General features: G+C 44.5%; 1 protein-coding gene across 1 annotated transcript in view; it reads right to left on the minus strand.

Moving 5' to 3' along the window:
- The window catches only part of OGA (O-GlcNAcase), a 34,632-nt gene extending 15,800 nt beyond the window's left edge, over nucleotides 1-18,832 (minus strand). Inside the window, exons 1-8 of the mRNA XM_049790829.1 lie at nucleotides 18,616-18,832; nucleotides 12,901-12,952; nucleotides 11,147-11,244; nucleotides 5,625-5,755; nucleotides 4,565-4,736; nucleotides 2,429-2,527; nucleotides 1,144-1,428; nucleotides 415-573 (exon numbers count right to left, since the gene is read on the minus strand). Of these exons, the coding sequence (XP_049646786.1) occupies nucleotides 415-573; nucleotides 1,144-1,428; nucleotides 2,429-2,527; nucleotides 4,565-4,736; nucleotides 5,625-5,755; nucleotides 11,147-11,244; nucleotides 12,901-12,952; nucleotides 18,616-18,817 (1,198 nt within the window). The 5' untranslated portion in view covers nucleotides 18,818-18,832. The remainder of the gene's footprint in view (nucleotides 1-414; nucleotides 574-1,143; nucleotides 1,429-2,428; nucleotides 2,528-4,564; nucleotides 4,737-5,624; nucleotides 5,756-11,146; nucleotides 11,245-12,900; nucleotides 12,953-18,615) is intronic.
- Nucleotides 18,833-19,112: the final 280 nt, after the last annotated feature.

Here is a 19,112-nt window from a genome sequence, read left to right on the forward strand (position 1 = left end):
CCGATCCAGGACCAAAGGTGGTTGGTTCGAATCCTGGTGTCCCATATGGTCCCCCGTGCCTGCCAGGAGCTATTTCTGAGCAGACAGCCAGGAGTAACTCCTGAGCAACGCCAGGTGTGACCCAAAAAAAAAAAAAATCTCTAGATAAGCATTCTGTCACCTTTTTACAACTGTAAACTGTCACATGCCTTGTACAAGGGTCCACAGACTAGCAGCTATACCAAAGCTATAACCTCTGGTAGACCAGAGGTTTTCAAATTTTTATACCTGTAGACTAGCAGTTGAAACTACTGTTCTAGATCCCTGAATTTCCTGTTATTTCATTTTGCCTGGAGGGATGATAGAAAGGCATTAACAAAGGTTCTTGACATTTTGTTTCAACCACATGCTCCACCCTCTATGAGCCAAACTCACTGCTGTACTGATGAGGCACACCAAATTCCTGTAACCATTCTGTTAGAGCTAGCTTTAGAGCCATCTGCGGGCTATAGAGTACATCCGTTTCAATATCTTCATCACTGCCTTCGTTTTCTAACTTGATCTGAATTGACACAGTACTGTCTTCACTGTCAGCTGCAAAAAAATTTTTTTAAGTTTGATTACTAAAGTCTCAAGAGAGGAAAAGATTAATAACAAAGATTAATAATAAAAAGGTCAAGGAGAAGGCTCGAAAGGCTGGACAGCAAATGTTTTGCATGTCAAAAGCCAAAGTTCAATTCTCCATACCACAGGGTCTATCTACTAGCACCAATGGATGAGCCTAAAAAATATATATATACACATATATATGTATGTATGTACATACATACACATAGACATATATATGTGTATTATTATGGCTGGAGCCATAATAAAGTGGGTAAGATGTTTGCTTTGCACTGGCCAATCATTTGATTTCTAGCACCCCAGCATCGCCAGGACTAATTCTGAGTGTAGATGAGCACCACCAGTGTATAGCTCCAAAACAAAACAAAACAAAAGACTAGATAGACAGATGAAGCAGGAGAGGGAACAAGGAGAAGGCTTAGTGTACTGGTCATATACTCTGTATGGATGAGTGTGGGTCAACAGGGACTTCAAAGTACTGAACCAGGAGTCACCCCTGAGCACTACCCAAATTAAAAAACAAAGAGATCTACTTACTCATCACTACATCTTTTCTCACTCCATTCATGTTTGATTTATACCAAGTGGCAAGGGTATGGATAGCAACATAGTTAGCTTCAAATTCACAATTTGGATTAGTGAGAACGCCTTTCAATCGCGGGATGAGTTCTGTGGATCTTCCTTTGTATGGGCCCAGAAAGAGTCTCTTCTGATCATAATCATTAGCGTGAATGTTATCCCAGATTACTGGGGCTCTCTTAATAATTTTAGACACCTCTTCAATAGACTCAACTGGAATTTCTTTAGAAACAACTTTGGGACCTATAAATGATCACCATTTGTTAAAAGATTTTTACACAAGGCTCTCCAAATCAGAGTATATAAATCTGTATTATATTTTTTTTGTTACATAGATGCATTCTACAATTAAAACAAAGTAACATGGAGCTAGACAGATATTATGGAGGTAAGGCGTTTGCCTTTCATGAAGGTCATTGATTTGAATCCCGGCACCCCATATCGCGCCTGCCAGGAGCAATTTCTGAGCATAGAGCCAGGAGTAACCCGAGCACTGCCGGGTGTGACACAAAAACCAAAACCAAAACAAAGTAACAGCATGTCTTTTTGTTCCTAACCTTCAAACTCTTCAAAATGACATTTATAATATACTATAATTCCAATTAATCAACTAAATATGCAAAGTTTTTATAAGTCATAAAACTGCTATTATGGGGGCCATAGAGATAGCATGGAGGTAAGGCATTTGCTTTGCATGCAGAAGGACGGTGGTTCGAACCCCGGCATCCCATATTGTCCCGAATGCCTGTCAGGGGGTTTAACCCCTGAGCACTGCCGGGTGTGACCCAAAAACCAAAAAAACAAAACAAAACAAAAACAAACCTGCTATTAAAGAATTTGCAAGTAAACAATTTCCTTATCCATTGTAATTAAACATAACATAATTCAATAAACCCCAATTAATCTAAACTCTGGAAGGTTGTCCTTAAACTAAAAGCTAATGTACTAATGTCAATCTAGTATGGCAGTTTTCATTTAAGACACAGTCCTGCAGGTTTGGGAGCAACAAAAATCTTCTTTAGCTCCATTTCCTATACATGTATATCAGTGGCTGGTATTTGGAATTTCTAACATATTCTCAAATATGTATTTATACTAAAAGAATAGCATACTTTGTAAAAGAATTTTAACAACAAAATTGTCTGGCTTAAGTACGATTCAGTTTGTAAATATACCCAATTAACTGATTGCTATATGATTTCTTTTTGTTAAGCATTTACTAAAGAAATCTCTAAAGACCTACCTGTCCAAAGCACCTCAATCCCAGGTAGAAGTTTTTCACCCACAGTCCTTAAGTAGGGTGACTGAGATACATTTGGATAACAGAAAGTGCCACAGTATTCTAGATGTAAGGAAAAATTAAGTAAAACAATCAAAAGCATATACTTGGTATGTTGAAGACTCAGGTTTAATATCAAACATGACACAGTTCCTTTAGCACTGACAGATAGAGCCCTAGAGCACTGGAGGCTATAGTCCCTTCCCATCCCCCAAGAAAAAGTGTGGAATCTTTTATAAACTGAATTCTGAGAGGCAACTGAAAAAGACTAAAGTATTGGGGGGAAGGCACATAGCCGGCAATGCTTGGCACTTATTCTTAGTGGGCTTGCCCACAATGCGTGCCAGAGATCAGTGGAGTCAGCTGCTTGCAAGGCAAATAAATGCCATCCCCACTGTATTAGCTATCCAGTCTCTGAAGGAGACTAAAGCAGTTTTAATAAAGGGACCCAGGAAGAAAGAAGTAAAGAATAGGGGAGGTGAGATTGGAGCTATAACACAGTGGTAAGGTGTTTGACTTGCACGTGGCCAACCACAGACAGACTCAAGTTAATTCCTGGCATCCCATATGGTCTCCAGAGCCTGCCAGGAGCAACTTCTGAGCACAGAGCCAGGACTAACCCGAGTACCACCGGGTGTGACCCCAAAATATAAAAAAAAAAAAAAAAAAAAAAAGAATAGGGGAGGAGTGAGAGTACAGTGGGTAAGGCGTTTGCCTTCACAAGGCCAACTTAAATTCAATCCCAAGTATTCCATATTAGCAATCCCCCGACCCACAAGGAGTGATTCCTGAGTGCAGAGCCAAAAGTAACCCTAAGTATATCCAAGTAAGACCCAAAACAATAACAACAACAAAATGAAGAATAAAACAAATCATTATATTTTCAGGGTACAGAGCAATAGTAGAGTGGGTAGGGCATTTGCGTTGCCCTGGCATTCCAAATGGTCCAAAGGGCCTACCAGTAGTAATATCCAAGTGCAGAGCCAGGAGTAACCCCTTAGCATGGCCCCAAAACAAAACCAAACAGAAATTAAGTTTTCTATGCTGGCTACTGAAAATTTGAGTACAGATGGAAGTGGGAGAAGTTAAAACAGATACTGATATATATGGGCAGAAAAAAGGAAAAAGTAGGAGGAACGAAAAGTGACTAAGTCAGAAGTAATGTAATTTTTCTTCGAGGTTTCATTTGCTCATACCACACTCTTCTCCTTTAATTCTGAAAATGCCTCAGCTTTTGGGCCACTCTCAGCACACTGATTAGTGGCTGCACCAGGGCGGTTCAAGGGACCATAGTGCCAAGAGTGCCTGCACGAAGGCTCAGACCCAAGGTTCCCACAAGAAAAGCATGTGCTATTATAAAACCCCCAACTCCACGTAATTTTGACACAAACACATAAAATTATTATTGGGGGGAGGGGGAGTTTGAGTCACAACTAGTGGCATTCAGGAGTTATTCCTGGCCTCCTGGCAGGCTAAGAGGACCATACGGGATGCCAGGGATCAAAAATGGGTTTGCCACATGTAAGGAAAATGCCCTACCCACAAATACACAAAATCGGGGCCAGAGCGATAGCACAGTAGAGCATTTATTTGCACCTGAATGACCCAGGACGAACCTGAGTTCAATCCCTGGCATCCCATATGGTTCCCCGAGCCAGGAGTGATTTCTGAGCGCATAGCCAGGAGTAACCTGAGTGTCACCAGGTGTGGCCCAAAAACCAAAAAAAAAAAAAAAAAAACATAAACCACAAATACACAAAATCATCCGCAAATTCATGAGTCTAAAACTTCTTCAGGATATGCTCCAAGGACTGCACACATGCTTTACATGAGGAGGAACAAATTCAATATCCAGCACTACATAGCCCTGAGGCCCACGGTACTGACCTCTTGAGCACCAGCGGGGATGGCCCAAGCAACCCCCAAAATAAAAAACCTCTCCAACATAAAATACTGAGGAAAAAAGTGGGTGTGTAGGGAGTCCTTTTGTAACGCAAGCAAGAGAGCAAAGAGCAGAATGAAAGAAATAGTTCCCATACAGAGTCTCTGAAAGTCATAATCATAAGGTTTCTAGTTATATATAAAACACTCATACGATACCTGTGGGACAGAAGAGAAAAGTTTCTGGCTCTCCTAAGTACTGATAAATTTCATTTGTGATGGAGACCTGGGCATGAGCAAAAGAACTGAATACCTCTTTGTCTGCTGCACACATATTATGGTCAATATCATCAAAAAGCAAAGCAAATGACCTGCATCCAAACTGAGAAACCTGAAAAAAAAAAAAAACACAATAAGATGCTTTATTAGATCATCTTAATACGTTTTTTAAAAAGGGAATTCCTACAATATACTTTAAAATAAAAAATTTGGGGGGCCGGAGAGATAGCATGGAGGTAAGGCGTTTGCCTCTCATGCAGGAGGTCATCGGTTCGAATCCCGGCGTCCCATATATGGTCCTCCCGTGCCTGCCAGGAGCAACTTCTGAGCCTGGAGCCAGGAATAACCCCTGAGCACTGCCGGGTGTGACCCAAAAACCACAAAAAAAAAAAAATAAATAAAAAAAAAATAAAAAATTTGGGAGCCAGAGCAATAGCACAGTGGTGAGGCGTTTGCCTTGCATGTGGCCAACATAGGACAGACCCCGATGTGATTCCCGGCATCCCATATGGTTGGTCCCCTGAGCTTTTCAGGAGTGAATTCTAAGCACAGAGACAAAAATAACCCCTGAGCGTCACTGACTCCCAAAAAACCACAAAAACTAAAATAAATAAAATTAAACATTTTCCTAAGTAGAATGCTCTAAAACCAAACATATTCTATAATTTGTAAATCAAGCAACTATTTAGATTTGGGGGGGGGGGAGTTGGACCACACCCGGTGACACTCAGGGGTTACTCCTGGCTATGCGCTCAGAAATCACTCCTGGCTTGGAGGACCATATGGGACACTGGGGGATCGAACTGTGGTCCATCCTAGGTTAGCGCTGGCAAGGCAGGCAGGCGCCTTACCGCTCCGGCCCCTAAAACTAATTTCTAAATCAACCCACTATGCTATTATTATTACTACAGTTCCAATCCATTTTAGATCATTTAGAAGCAACCCAAATTCTTAGTTGAACTTAGCAATTTAGGAAAAAATTTAAAAGTAAGAGAGTCACCTGGTCCAGTTTGCGTTTCAACGTAGATACTTCTTTGGGGTTAGAAAAGGTAATGTCCAATCCAGGCGAGATAGCATAGATGAACTCTATCTCATATTCCCGTGCAGCAGAGATGAGAGTCATGAGTTGCTCTAAAGAATAGAGACCAGATTTTTAAAAAGCTTCAAGAACAATCACCTTTGATTTAAGTGAATTTCTCCAATTTGAAAGAGACAAGAACAGAAGTTTCCTAATTTTATAAAATTATCATGTCCAGGGATGAAGCGATGGCATAGTTAGGGTGTTTGCCTTGCATGCGACTGACCCAGGACAGATCTCAGGTTGATCCCAGGCTTCCCATTTGGTCCCCCAAGTCAGGAGCAATTTCTGAGCGCATAGCTAGGAGTTACCCCTGAGCATCACCGGGTGTGGCCAAAAAATATATATATATATAGTTGTCATGTTCAGGGGCCAGAGTGATATGATAGCACAGCAGTAAGGCGTTTGCCTTGCATGCAGCTGACCTAAGACAGACCCAAGTTTGATCCCCAGCACCCCATATGGTCCCCTGAGCCTGCCAGAAGTGACATCTGAATGCAGAGCCAGAAGTAACTAACCCCTAAGCACCATCAGGTGTGGCCCAAAAACAAAACAAAAACAAAAACAAAACAAACAAACAAAAAAAACCCCCGTCATGTCCAATGGATAATAGGCCATAAAAGAAAGCAAAAGCCTAACATAAGAATATTTGAGGTATGTCTTTTGTTTTTGCTGTTTGCTAAAATAACTCATTTTCTAAATCAATAAATTATATGTAACTATAATTTGGGGGAAAAAATAGGAAACTGAACTAAGGGTCTCACAAGAGCAAGACAAGTGTTTTACTGTTTCCATCTCCCAAAAATACATTACTAAAATAAAAAATTGGGGGTCAGAAAAATTATGCAAAGGCTGAAGCACATGCTCTGGACACCAGTTTGGGGTTTAATCCCCAGCAATTCGTGATCCCTCACCCCAATGGTGAAGCCCCCAGAGGCTAAGGAGATCACTCAATCCTGGCGCATGCTTCCAGAGCACCCTGGGTCGAATATGTACCCCGTACAGTACTCTGAGCACGACCACAAGGGACACCCCATCCCAACCGCCCACAACACTGAACTGTGCCGCACTCAACATTGTCAAGTGTTGTCCAATTAGCAAAAGAAATAAAAATTATTTTCTTAGGGGCATACCCAGTGGTGTTTGGGAGTTGCCACAGCTAAACTAGGAGTCACATTGGGGGTGGTGAGATGCAGACCAAGAGGTACAAAGGCTCAAACTGCACCCTTCCACATACTAGGTACATAGTCTGTTTCCTGAACTACTTTCTCAGCCCAAGTTGAGTGACCATGCAGTGCCAGGAATCTAGATAAGGTTCCTTCCATGTCAAGCATCTCTGGTCCTTTCAACCATCTCCCCAGCTTCTATCAGAAGCGGATATTTGGGGCTACACCCAATGGCATTAAGAGTTTACTTCTGGGGCCGGAGAGATAGCATGGAGGTAAGGTGTTTGCCTTTCATGCAGGAGGTCATCGGTTCGAATCCCAGCGTCCCATATGGTCCCCCGTGCCTGCCAGGAGCAATTTCTGAGCCTGGAGCCAGGAATAACCCCTGAGCACTGCCGGGTGTGACCCAAAAACCACAAAAAAAAAAAAAAAAAAAAAGAGTTTACTTCTGGCTCTATGCTCAGAAGTCATTTTTGACATTGCTTGGAGGGATCATATGAAGTGCCAGGAATCAAACTTGAGGTAAATCTTTATTTCTGGCCCCTGAAGACGTATGTATGTTTTGTTTGGGCAAACAAACACCCAGCAACTGCCAGGGGCTACTCTGGCTTGACACAGAAATTAGTCCTGGCATGGAGCCAGAGCAACAAACAGCACAGCAGAGAGGGCATTTGCCTTGTGCGCAACTGACCCAGTTTCGATCCCCGACATCCCATATAGAGCCCTATAAAAATGATTCCTGAGTACAGAGCCAGGATTGACCCAAAAACCAAAAAAACAAAAAAAATTTACTCCAGGGGCCGGGCGGTGGCGCAAGAGGTAAGGTGCCTGCCTTGCCTGCGCTAGCCTTGGACGAACCACAGTTCGATCCCCCGGCGTCCCATATGGTCCCCCAAAGCCAGGAGCAACTTCTGAGCACATAGCCAGGAGAAACCCCTGAGCGTTACCGGGTGTGGCCCAAAAACCAAAAAAAAAAAAAAGAAAAAAAAATTTACTCCTGACAATGCTTAGGGGAACCATATGGGGACTGAACCTGGGAGAATGTGCAAGGCAAATGATTAGCCACTACATTATGACTCCAGCCACTCCTGAATACATTTTTTTGTTGTTTTTGTTTTTTGGGGTCATGACTGGCAGTGCTCAGGGGACCATATGGGATGCCAGGATTCAAACCACCGTTCTTCTGCCTGCAAGGCAAACGCCTTACCTCCATGCTCTCTCTCCAGCCCCCCAACTTCATATTTCTAACTCAGAAAAAAAATGTATTATAGTTAAGTTTTTTTGTCTTTTTTTGTTTTTCGGGCCACACCCGTTTGATGCTCAGGGGTTGTTGTGTATGTAAACATTTTATGGGATTATTATGTTACTGACCCTACCCTGATGGTGATTGTGCCCTACCCTAGGGTGTGACCTAGCATTCTGCCCCCACCCTAGGATGGTACCTGATTCTGGGGGATAAAAACAAGGGTCTGTGGAAGGCAAGGGGCTTTTGGCTGGAACTGATGCTGAGGCTTTGGACTTCAGTCTTGTCCACCGAATAAAGTTAATATTTCCACAAGTCTGACTGTCTGCAAGCTGTTTACCCGCCGCTTCACCTCAGAACTGCCGGCTGAACAAGGTGGCAGACGCGTGCTCCGAGATGGAGGGGAAAGACCTCATCCTCCATCCCTCCATCAGTCAACTTCTTCAGGGGCTGACTTGCAACAAGGGGTTACTCCTGGCTAAGCGCTCAGAAATTGCCCCTGGCTTGAGACCATATGGGACGCCGGGGGATCGAACCACAGTCCTTCCTTGGCTAGCGCTTGCAAGGCAGACACCTTACCTCTAGCGCCACCTCGCCGGCCCCTATAGTTAAGTTTCCTAAGTTAACTGCAATACTATTTCATAACAAAGAATTTATCATTAAGTAACATTCAGCAGTATCTCATTTGACTATCTTTTGACTATTGATCACATTAAATTTCATTACCAGCACCACCAAAAAAATAATTAAGTTAAAGATACACTTAAATTATATAGCGTAGTTAAGCAATACTAGATGGTGATGAGATTAAGTTTTAATTGCTTCTTCACAATTCAAGAAAACTTTCTAGATAACATTTAATTTCAAGTATAAAAGAATCTCTCCCATCAGGATCAGAATGACTGTATAGCAGGCAGGGCGAGTGCCTTACAAGAGGCCAACCTGAATTCAATCCCTAGTATCCCACAACACAGCACACCAGGAGTAATTTCTTCTTTTTTCCTTCGGCCACACCCATTTGATACTCAGGGGTTACTCATGGCTAAGCGCTCAGAAATTGCCCCTGGCTTGGGGGGACCATATGGGACGCCAGGGGATGGAACCGTGGTCCTTCCTTGGCTAGCACTTGCAAGGCAGACACCTTACCTCTAGCGCCACCTCGCCGGCCCCACCAGGAGTAATTTCTAAGAGTAGAGGGCAGGAGTAACCACTGAACATCATTAAGCGGGGTCCCCTCTGCCCCAATAAAATTGTTCCCTTCACACAAATGTCAAAAGAAAAGTATCTCTTTTTTTTTTTTTTTTTGGTTTTTGGATTACACCCAGCAGTGCTCAGGGGTTACTCCTGGCTCCACGCTCAGAAATCGCTACTGGTAGGCATGGGGGACCATATGAGATGCCGGGATTTGAACCAATGACCTTCTGCATGAAAGGCAAACACCTTACTTACCTCCATGCTATCTCTCCAGCCCCAGAAAAGTATCTCTTACATACAATTAGGTATTACCTTATTTCTGACTTTATTCTATACTGTCTTATGTATGATGCCTGGGATCAAACCTTGATCTTGCAAAAAAGGTAGGTACTTTACTGCTAAGCCATATCTCCAGACCTGTTTCTCAATTTTATGAAATTGATTCAATATAAGAATACAAGTGGCAAAGATAGTTTGTGATGGCTTACATTTTAGTATAGACCTGGACTAGGATATGGGTCTTTGTTTGTTTTTGGGTCACATCCAACGGCGGTCAGGGGTTACACTTCTGGCTCTGCATTCAAAAACCGCTCCTGGGGGCCGGTGAGGTGGCGCTAGAGGTAAGGTATCTGCCTTGCAAGTGCTAGCCAAGGAAAGATCACGACCACGGTTCGATCCCCGGGCATCCCATATGGTCCCCCCAAGCCAGGGGCAATTTCTGAGCCCTTAGCCAGGATTAACCCCTGAGCATCAAATGGGTGTGGCCCCAAAAAAGTGCTCCTGGAAGGCATATGGGATACTGGGGTTCAAACCACCACCTGTCCTGGATCAGCTGCGTGCAAGGCAAACGCCCTACCATGGTGCTATCTCTCCAGCTCCTAGGATGCTCCTAGGATATGGGTCTTCATTTTGATTTGGGGGAGTAGGTTTGTTTTTAACATTTTTGGGGGGGAATGGGGAAGAACTGTGGAACACAAACAGGGGTACTCAGGGGACCATATCCAGCACTGGGGATTAAGCCAGTGCTGTAGCCAAACCATTCATATGCAAAAAAGTGTGTATTAAAGAACAGAGCAATAATACAACAGATAGTGCAGTTGCCATGCATGTCTGATTCTATCCCTGGCATCCCATAAGGTCCCCGGAAACCGAGAGGAGTGATTTCTGAGTGCAGAGCCAGAAGTAACCCCTGAACACTGCTGATTCTAACCCCTCAAAATTACAGATTATTTATCTTGATTACTGGGTGTGTCTGTGGTTTTTTTTTTTTTTTTTGCAATCTCTTAAAATTTGTACCCAGTAGGTATCTCATTTGTTTTGCACTGCTTTGTTTGATCCCCAGCATCCCATAAGGTCCCCGGAAACCGAGAGGAGTGATTTCTGAGTGCAGAGCCAGAAAAAACCCCTGAACACTGCTGATTCTAACCCCTCAAAATTACAGATTATTTATCTTGATTACTGGGTGTGTGTGTGTGTTGTTTTTTTTTTTTGCAATCTCTTAAAATGTGTACCCAGTAGGTATCTCATTTGTTTTGCACTGCTCTAGCACCTAGGCCCAGCTGCCAATAATTTATATCATGGTAAAAGGAAAAAGAATAACCTAAAGCTAAATAAAGATGGAGTCAGACTAGCATATACAGAACTACACCATAACTGCATTATTATAATTTCAATTTGTGATCCGTCACTAGATAGAAACTACCTACAAAGAGAAAATACTTAATAAAATTCTTTTTTTTCTTTTTTTTCTTTTTCTCCCCCCCTTAATAAAATTCTAATGCAAATATATTGAAAACATAGTTCCATAAATTCAGAATTTGTTTTAGAAAGAAAAAGATTACCAGCTTCTTCCACTGAATACATCTCTCGCCAAAACATCCTATGTTTATAGTCATCTTTTGGAGCATACAGGTATGTATTTAATTCCCATTTCTGGAGCCTTAAGAAGAAAGAAAATGACATACATATATATAAATGTACAAACAGGCAACAGGCATGGTCTTTATTTTATTTATTTTTTTGGATTTTGGGCCACACCCAGTGGTACTCAGGGGTGACTCCTGGCTGTCTGCTCAGAAATAGCTCCTGGCAGGCCTGGGGGGGGGGGGGGGGCGCGGACGGACACACGACACACCATATGGGACACCGGGATTTGAACCAACCACCTTTGGTCCTGGATCGGCTGCTTGCAAGGCAAATGCCACTGTGCTATCTTTCCGGGCCCTATTTTTTTGAAGTAAATAGTTTTATTGGACTAGAGAGCACAACGGGTAGGGCATTTGCCTTGCACATGGCTGTCCAGGTTCAATCCCTGGCACCCCATATGGTCCCCTAAGCCCACCAAAACTTATTCCTAAATGGAGAGCCAGGAGTAATCCCTGAGCACCATTGGGTGTGGCACAAAAAACAGACATTTTATTAAGGGAAAAAGCTAATTCTAGGGCCCGGAGAGATAGCACACCGGCGTTTGCCTTGCAAGCAGCCAATCCAGGACCAAAGATGGTTGGTTCAAATCCCAGTGTCCCATATGGTCCCCCGTGCCTGCCAGGAGCTATTTCTGAGCAGACAGCCAGGAATAACCCCTGAGCACCGCAGGGTGTGGCCCAAAAACAAAACAAAACGAAACAAAAAAGCTAATTCTACAGAGAATGGAGACAAAGAGGAGTGAAGCAACAGTCAGAAGTAAAGGATATTCGTGCCTAAAACAAGTACTTGGGGTGCCAGAGCAACAGCAGAGCAGGTACATGTGGCTAACTCAGAACGGATCCGAGTTTGATCCCCAGCATCCCATAAGGTCCCCGGAAACCGAGAGGAGTGATTTCTGAGTGCAGAGCCAGAAGTAACCCCTGAACACTGCTGATTATAGCCCCAAACCCCACCCACCCAAAAAAAGTACTTGGGCAAAACCAAGGTGAAGTGAAAGGAGATTAGGCACCCAGAGTTGGGATGCGAGCAACCTCATAGCAGTCAGTGTGTGCTAACTTTTTCCCTTCAGTGATGGGACAAGCCCAGTGGTGCACACAATCAAGGCAAGGCTCTACCACTAAGCTTTACTGCTGGCCTCACATAGCTTATATATAGGCTTTAAATCTTCCTTTTTTCAAGAGTATCTCCATCTCTTACAAAGCTAATTATTGCCACAGAGTAGTAACTTTTCATAGAATTTTAGTGTGTATTGCTTTGCATACAGCAACTTAGGTCAACTTCAGGTCCCCCAGCACTGCTAGGAGTCACTTTCAGTCAGTCAGAAATAGCCCCCTGAGCACTGTCAGGCACAATCAAATCACCAACCCAAATTAAATATTGTAAAGAATGTCAAGATATAAAACAGTCTAAATAGAAGCAGAAGTGCTCAGGATAAGGTAGGTAAGTCCAAAAATCTAACAGTTTCCCAGAACCAGCATGATAGAAGAAAGATAAGGCATAAGCACTTCTCCGACTGAGAAATCATCAAAATTATCAAGACCAACTCAGTGCTAATATTTCTTTAAATAAAAGCACATACACACATTCTCTCTCTCTCTCTCTCTCTCTCTCTCTCTCTCTCTCTCTCTCTCTCTCTCTCTCTCTCTCTCTCTCATTCTCTCTCTCTTACCTTCTAAAGAGTTCTTTTCTCTGTTCCATAACCCAAGGTCTTCCATAAAATCCTAAATTCAAAGAATGCAGTTAATTTCAAGTTTCAAAATGTGGCAGGCTACTTACCAAGAAAAGCAGATCAGGTGCTAGAGCAATGTAGGGTATTGCTTGCCTTGCATTTGGTCCACCAGAGCACAATTCCTGGCATGCCATATATATGGGCCTCCAAACACTGTCAGGAGTAATTCCTGAGTGTCTGAACTCAGGAGTAGCCCTAATGTTGTTGGGTGTAGACCCAAAACAAAAACAAAACAAACAAAAAACCCAGGAGTAAACCCTAAGCACAGCTGGGTGTAGGGAAAGGAAGATAGGCGGGCAGATTACAGGACTGGAGTCTTAGGCCCAAGAAATGCCTGCCTTTTATCAAAAAAGGTATCATACTATTTCTGAGCAGACAGCCAGGAGTAACCCCTGAGCACCGCTGGGTGTGGCCCACCCCCCCCCCAAAATCAAAAAACAAAACAAAAATAAAGGCATCATCACCATGCAAAAAATTTAATTCTCTTCCTAGGTAGTAATTCTTGGTAATTTTATTTCTGGATTGGGTTGGATTGTTTTGCTATAGCTTCTTCTGCAATAAGATTTAGAACTCTTATATTTTTAATTTGGGGTGTGTGTGTTGGGGGCCATATCCAAGTAGTGCTTAGGAGCTATGTATTTTATTTGGCTGTGCTTAGGCAGTGCTTGTGGAGACTGTCCAAATGTGCCAGAGACTTGGAATCAGGTTTGCAACCAAGTGGCCACACGCAAGGCAAACACCTTACCTCTTGTACTTTCTCTAGGCCCTACTCTTTTTTTTTTTTTTTTTGGGGCCACACCCTGTAACGCTCAGGGGTTACTCCTGTCTATGCGCTCAGAAATCACTCCTGGCTTGGGAGACCAGATGGGACGCCAGAGATCAAACCGAAGTCCATCCTGGGTCAGCTACTTGCAAGGCAAATGCCCTACACCACTGCACTATCACTCCAGCCCCTAGTCCCCACTCTTTTAAAGTTAGCTTTAATTGGACTGGAGAGAATACAGGAGGTAAAGTGCTTGCCATGTACACAGTTGACCCAGGTTCAAACCCTTGGCACCATAGCACCATATATTATCTCCCAGCACTGCGAGAAAAGACTTGAGCAGAGATGAATAGTACCTGAGCACCCACCAGTGGGTTTGGTCAAAGGAAAAATAAAAGCCCAAGAATACAAGCAGATTTTAAACATACAATCCCATTAAAAATAAAAGTATACAAATAGAACTGGAGAGAGTACAGTGGGTAAGGCACATCTCTTGCATTCAACCAGGTTCAAGCCCCAGCATTCCATATGGTCCCTGCAAGCACTGCTAGGAATAATTTCTGAATACAGAGCCAGAAGTAATTTCTAGGCATTACTGGGTATGACCCAAAAACCTATTTTTAAAAAAGTGCACAATACACCAACATCTGAGGATATTTGAATAGTCAGTAAAATACAAAAGGGATCTTTAGTCAGTGACTATTTTTTTGGCAAAGTAACCCAGGCAAATTTAGGAGTTACTCCTGCCGGTACTCCAGAGACAGACAATATGGCATGCTAGGGATGGAACCCAGGTTGGTTGCACTCCAACCCCCATTGGTGATATTTATAAAGTGATTTTTATTTCCTTTTCCTAGGTAAATTTCTACCATAACATTAATTGTGCAACGCAGTAATTTAAAAAGTAGGGGGTCCAGAGAGTTAGCACAAGAGTAGGGTGTGTTTGCCTTGCATGGGGCCGACCCAGGACAAATCTGGGTACGATTCCTGACATCCCATATGGTCCCCCAAGCCTGCCAGGAGTGATTTCTGAGTGCAGAGCAAGGAGTAACCACTGAGCACCACTGGGTGTAGCCTCAAAACCAAAACCAAAAAAAAAAAAAAAAAAGCAGCAAGTAGGGACAATCCAAGGAGATAGTAGTTCAACAGGCTGAGTGCAGACTTTGCATATAGGAGCCCAGGTCCATCCTTGGCACTACATGGCCTCTGAGCACTGCCACTATTTGACACAGTCAACACTTCTGAGAAGGGACCCTCTCCCTCCTCCATAAATAAAAAGTTAAACTACATTCCTCTTTCACCATAATAATAACAACCAAGTATCTCCTAAATTAACTTTATTTGGTTTGGGTTTTTAGGTCACACCTGGCTATGCTCAGAGATCACTCCTGGCAGTACTTGGGAGAACATATGGGGTGCTGGGTATCAAGCCTGGGTTGGCCACATACAAGGCAAGTGCCCTACCCACAGTACTATCACTTTTCAGTCCTAAACCTAACTTTTTAACTGGGGATCTAGGAGCTAGAGAGAGTACAGAAAATACAGTACTTCCCATCCATGTGGTCACTTCTGCTGTGAATCTGGTTCACATCTCAGCACATATGGACAGTCCCAAAGCACTGGCTAGGGATCACTCCTAAGCACAAAACCTGATATAGCTTCTAAAGCATTAAGATCTGGCACCAACCCCACTCCCAAAACATTTCAAAAAGAAATGAGTATTTATGAGGCCAGAACAACAGTGCAGCAGGTAAGACATTTGCCTTGCATGCAAACAATTCGGGTTTGAGTGCAGGCATCCTATATGGTCTCCCATGCACTGCCAGGAGTTAATTCCTAAGTGCAAAGCCAGAAGTACACCCCTCCCCCGCCAGCCAAAAGTTAAAAAAGTAAGAGTTGGGGCAGAAGCGATAGCACATTGGGTAGGGAGTTTGCCTGCATAGCCAACCCTGGTTGGATCGCCAGAAACCCATAAGTCCCCCGTGCCAGCCAGGAGTGATTGCTGAGTTCAAAGCCAGGTATCTGAGCACCTCAGGGTGTGGCCCAGAAACCAAAAAATAAAAAGGAAGAGCATCTAAACCTTGTTTTCTTCTTATAGAAGAAACAAAGTAATCCAAATTGTTAATAGGTTACTACCTAGAATTAGTTTTTTAAAAAGTTGGGGCACCCCTTAAAAGTAATAAGATTGGAGGGGCAGAGAGAGAGAGAGCACAGCGGTAGAAGAAACAAAGTAATCCAAACTGTTAATAGGTTACTATCTAGAATTTAAGGTTTTTTAAGAGTTGGAGCACGCCTTGAAAGTAGTAAGATTTGAGGGGCCAGAGAGAGTACAGAGGTAGGGCATTTGCCGATCCAGGATAGACAGTGATTTGAATCCGGGTATCCCTCGTGCCTACCAAGAGCGATTTCTGAGCAGAGTCAGGAGTAACTGAGAGCTCCCGGGTGTGACCCAAAATAAAAAAATATATATATAATTAAAAAAATAATAAGATTGGAGAGTCATAGTGTTTGTGTTTACTAAGTTTTTGTTTTTTAATTTTACTACTGGCTCTATGCTCAGAAGTTGCTCCTGGAACCATAAGGGATGTCAGGAATGGACCCGGTTGGCCACACAAGGCAAACTCCCTACCCTCTCCGCCCTCACCCATTTTTTTTTTAAAGTTCCAGATGTGATTAAAAAAAATCTTAGGGGCCTCTTAGGGGGCTGGAGAGATAGCACAGCGGTAATGCGGTAATGCCTTTGCCTTGTATGCGGAATGTCGCTGGTTAGAATCCCGGCATTCCATATGGTTCCCTGAGCCTGCCGGGGGTGATTTCTGAGCGTAGAGCCAGGAAAAACCCCTGAGCACTGCAGGGTGTAACCCGAAAACAAAAAAAATAAAAAAATAAATAAAAATAAATAAACTTAAACTATATTCACAACAAATTCTCTAGTGGAACCTGTCCAAACAAGAAGGTCTAAACAATCTTAATTCTGGAGCCAAAGATTTAAATAATTTAAAAGTCAAGAATGTGACTTGGCTGGGGCAGAGGAGGGGCTAAGTGGATACATATTCGATTCAAGCATGGCTGGGCCCCTGTCCTACTCCCCAAGCACCACAGAGAACAATCAATCCCCAACACCAAGCAGGGAGTAGACTACCAGGAGTGGTTCAAATTCAAAACCCAACCAAGCCTATAGAATGTGACTTGAAGGGGCCAGAGAGGGGGAAGCAAGTACATTTGATCCCTGGCACCATAGGGCACCCTGAGCACCACAGAACTAACTACTACACCTCGTTTCTTTCAGTTATATTGAATGTTGCCAAAAACAAAATAACAATAAAAATAAACCAATGGGCTTGAGAAACAGTAGAGCAGTAAAGTGCTTGCCTTGCACATGGTTTACCTGGCTTGGATCCCCAGCATCCCAGATATTCCTCTGAGGCACCAGGAGTAGGCTCTGAGCGATGCCATTTGTGGAACCCAAACCAAGACAAAAAATATGGCAGACTGGAGAGACAGTCTAGTGGGTATGCCTTGAATAGGGTGATCCAGGTTTGATCCCAGCATCCTATATTGCCCCAGAGCCTCCACCAGGAATGATTCCTAAGCACAGAGCCAGAAGCTCTAAACACCCCCCAAATGAGCCCCCAAAGAAAAAAGAAACAGCTCAAAACCCATGAATTAAGTAGTGATGTAAGTAACAAACTGGTAGTTGGAGCCCCTTAATTACAACTCCACCACCTCAGTCTTATCTGTGAAAGTTAAGGACAACTTCTCAAGAGTAAAGGTTAAAGGACATTTTAAATACAAAATGCTTTGATCTCACTTTCAGTTTACCTTAAAACTAACCAAGAGCTGTAATTGCTAAAATACATCTAATCGTCCCAACAATTAAAATGAATATAAAAGCCATAATCACCACCCATCTAATTAATACCCTCAGAGCCGAAGCTCTCAAACAAGAGGACGATTCTTTGCCCATGTTTTCTTTAATAAGGGCTAATGTTCACTGTTACTTCTGCAAAGACAACCATTTACAGGAGAGAACTAAAGACAGTTATGGCTCAAAGAGCAGAAAATTCAAATGCCTGAAGCATTCCAGGAAAAGAGCACCACCATTAATTATAGAGCCTTCCATAGGGAATGTGGCCCGGCATTGAACCATCTTCTTAAATTTGACCTGGGAGTTTCCCTCAATCCAAAAAAAAAACAAACGTCTTTTTCTTTCTATTATTCTTTTTATTTTCTATTATTCTTTTTTTTTTTTTACACGGAAACGGGAAGGGAGGAGTTGAAAGCCTCAAAGGCCTCTTCTGCACTAACCATATCCAAAAAGCGTTCTCTCAACAACTTTCTGAGACTATTTTTAATTCTAGGGGTTTGTAAAAAAAAAAAGAAGAAGAAGAAGAAGCACAGCAGTCGGCAAGGGGTTGTTTTTAAGGCTGCAAAAGAAAGCGTCAAAGACATTTGAGCCGAGAGAAAAACTTGCAAAAGAAAATGCCAAGGAAGGGGTGCCTGTTTTATTCCAGAAAGTACAAAGCACGGGTCGGAGAGGTTGGGTTTCCCCGTCCCAAGGGTTGAGTGTCTCAGCACGACCCCCACCCCAAATCCCCGTCGGACGCCGCCCCTGGGGCCCAGCAGCCCAAGAGCGGTGGCCTGCGGCGTCGAACCCGGGCCCTGCTAGCAGCGGCTGCGGGAAAGGAGAAGAATCCGGGCTCGGGGCCAAAGGCGGGCGGGGTCGGGCAGCCGGGCCGAGAAACCCGACGCTGCGCCAGAGCCGATCGCCGGGCAAAGGCCCGAGAAGGGGCGCCGCCACCCCAGCCCACCCCGCCCGGGCCACGACGGAGGAGACCGGCCGGCGCTCGGACCCGGGCGGGGCAGGCAGCGAGCCCGCGCCCCGCGCTCACCTTCCACCACGCCGCACAGGAACCTCCGAGCCCCGCCGGCCGCCCTGGCCACCACGGCGCCCCCGGCCCCGCTGGGGTGCTCTTCTCCGGGGGCCGGAGCTGCCGGCGGCTCCAACGCTGCAGCCCCCGCGGAGGCGGCGGGGTTGGCGTGCAGCTCGCTCTCCCGCTCCTCCAGCGCCGCCTGGCTCTCCTTCTGCACCATCCTCCGCCTGCCCGCGGTCGCGGTCCCGGTCGCCGCCGCCACCTCTGCGGCGTGGTCCTCCTCGGCCACCGTCCGTCGGGCCGCCGGCCCGGAGCCCGGGAGAGGGGCTCGCGAGGCCCCCTCCGAACGCGCGCGCCCGCGTCTCCCCCTCCGCCCCGCCCCGCCCGCGCGCGCGTGCACCCGCTCCGCAGGGACCCGGATGCCCCGATGCCCGGATGTGGAGATGAGGAACGAAGAGAAGGGCGGCGGCACCGGCACGAGCCCTTTGTCAGCCACCGCCGCCGCCGCCACCACC

The sequence above is a fragment of the Suncus etruscus genome, chromosome 17 (genome assembly GCF_024139225.1).
Source record: "Suncus etruscus isolate mSunEtr1 chromosome 17, mSunEtr1.pri.cur, whole genome shotgun sequence".
Taxonomy (NCBI): Eukaryota; Metazoa; Chordata; class Mammalia; order Eulipotyphla; family Soricidae; genus Suncus; species Suncus etruscus.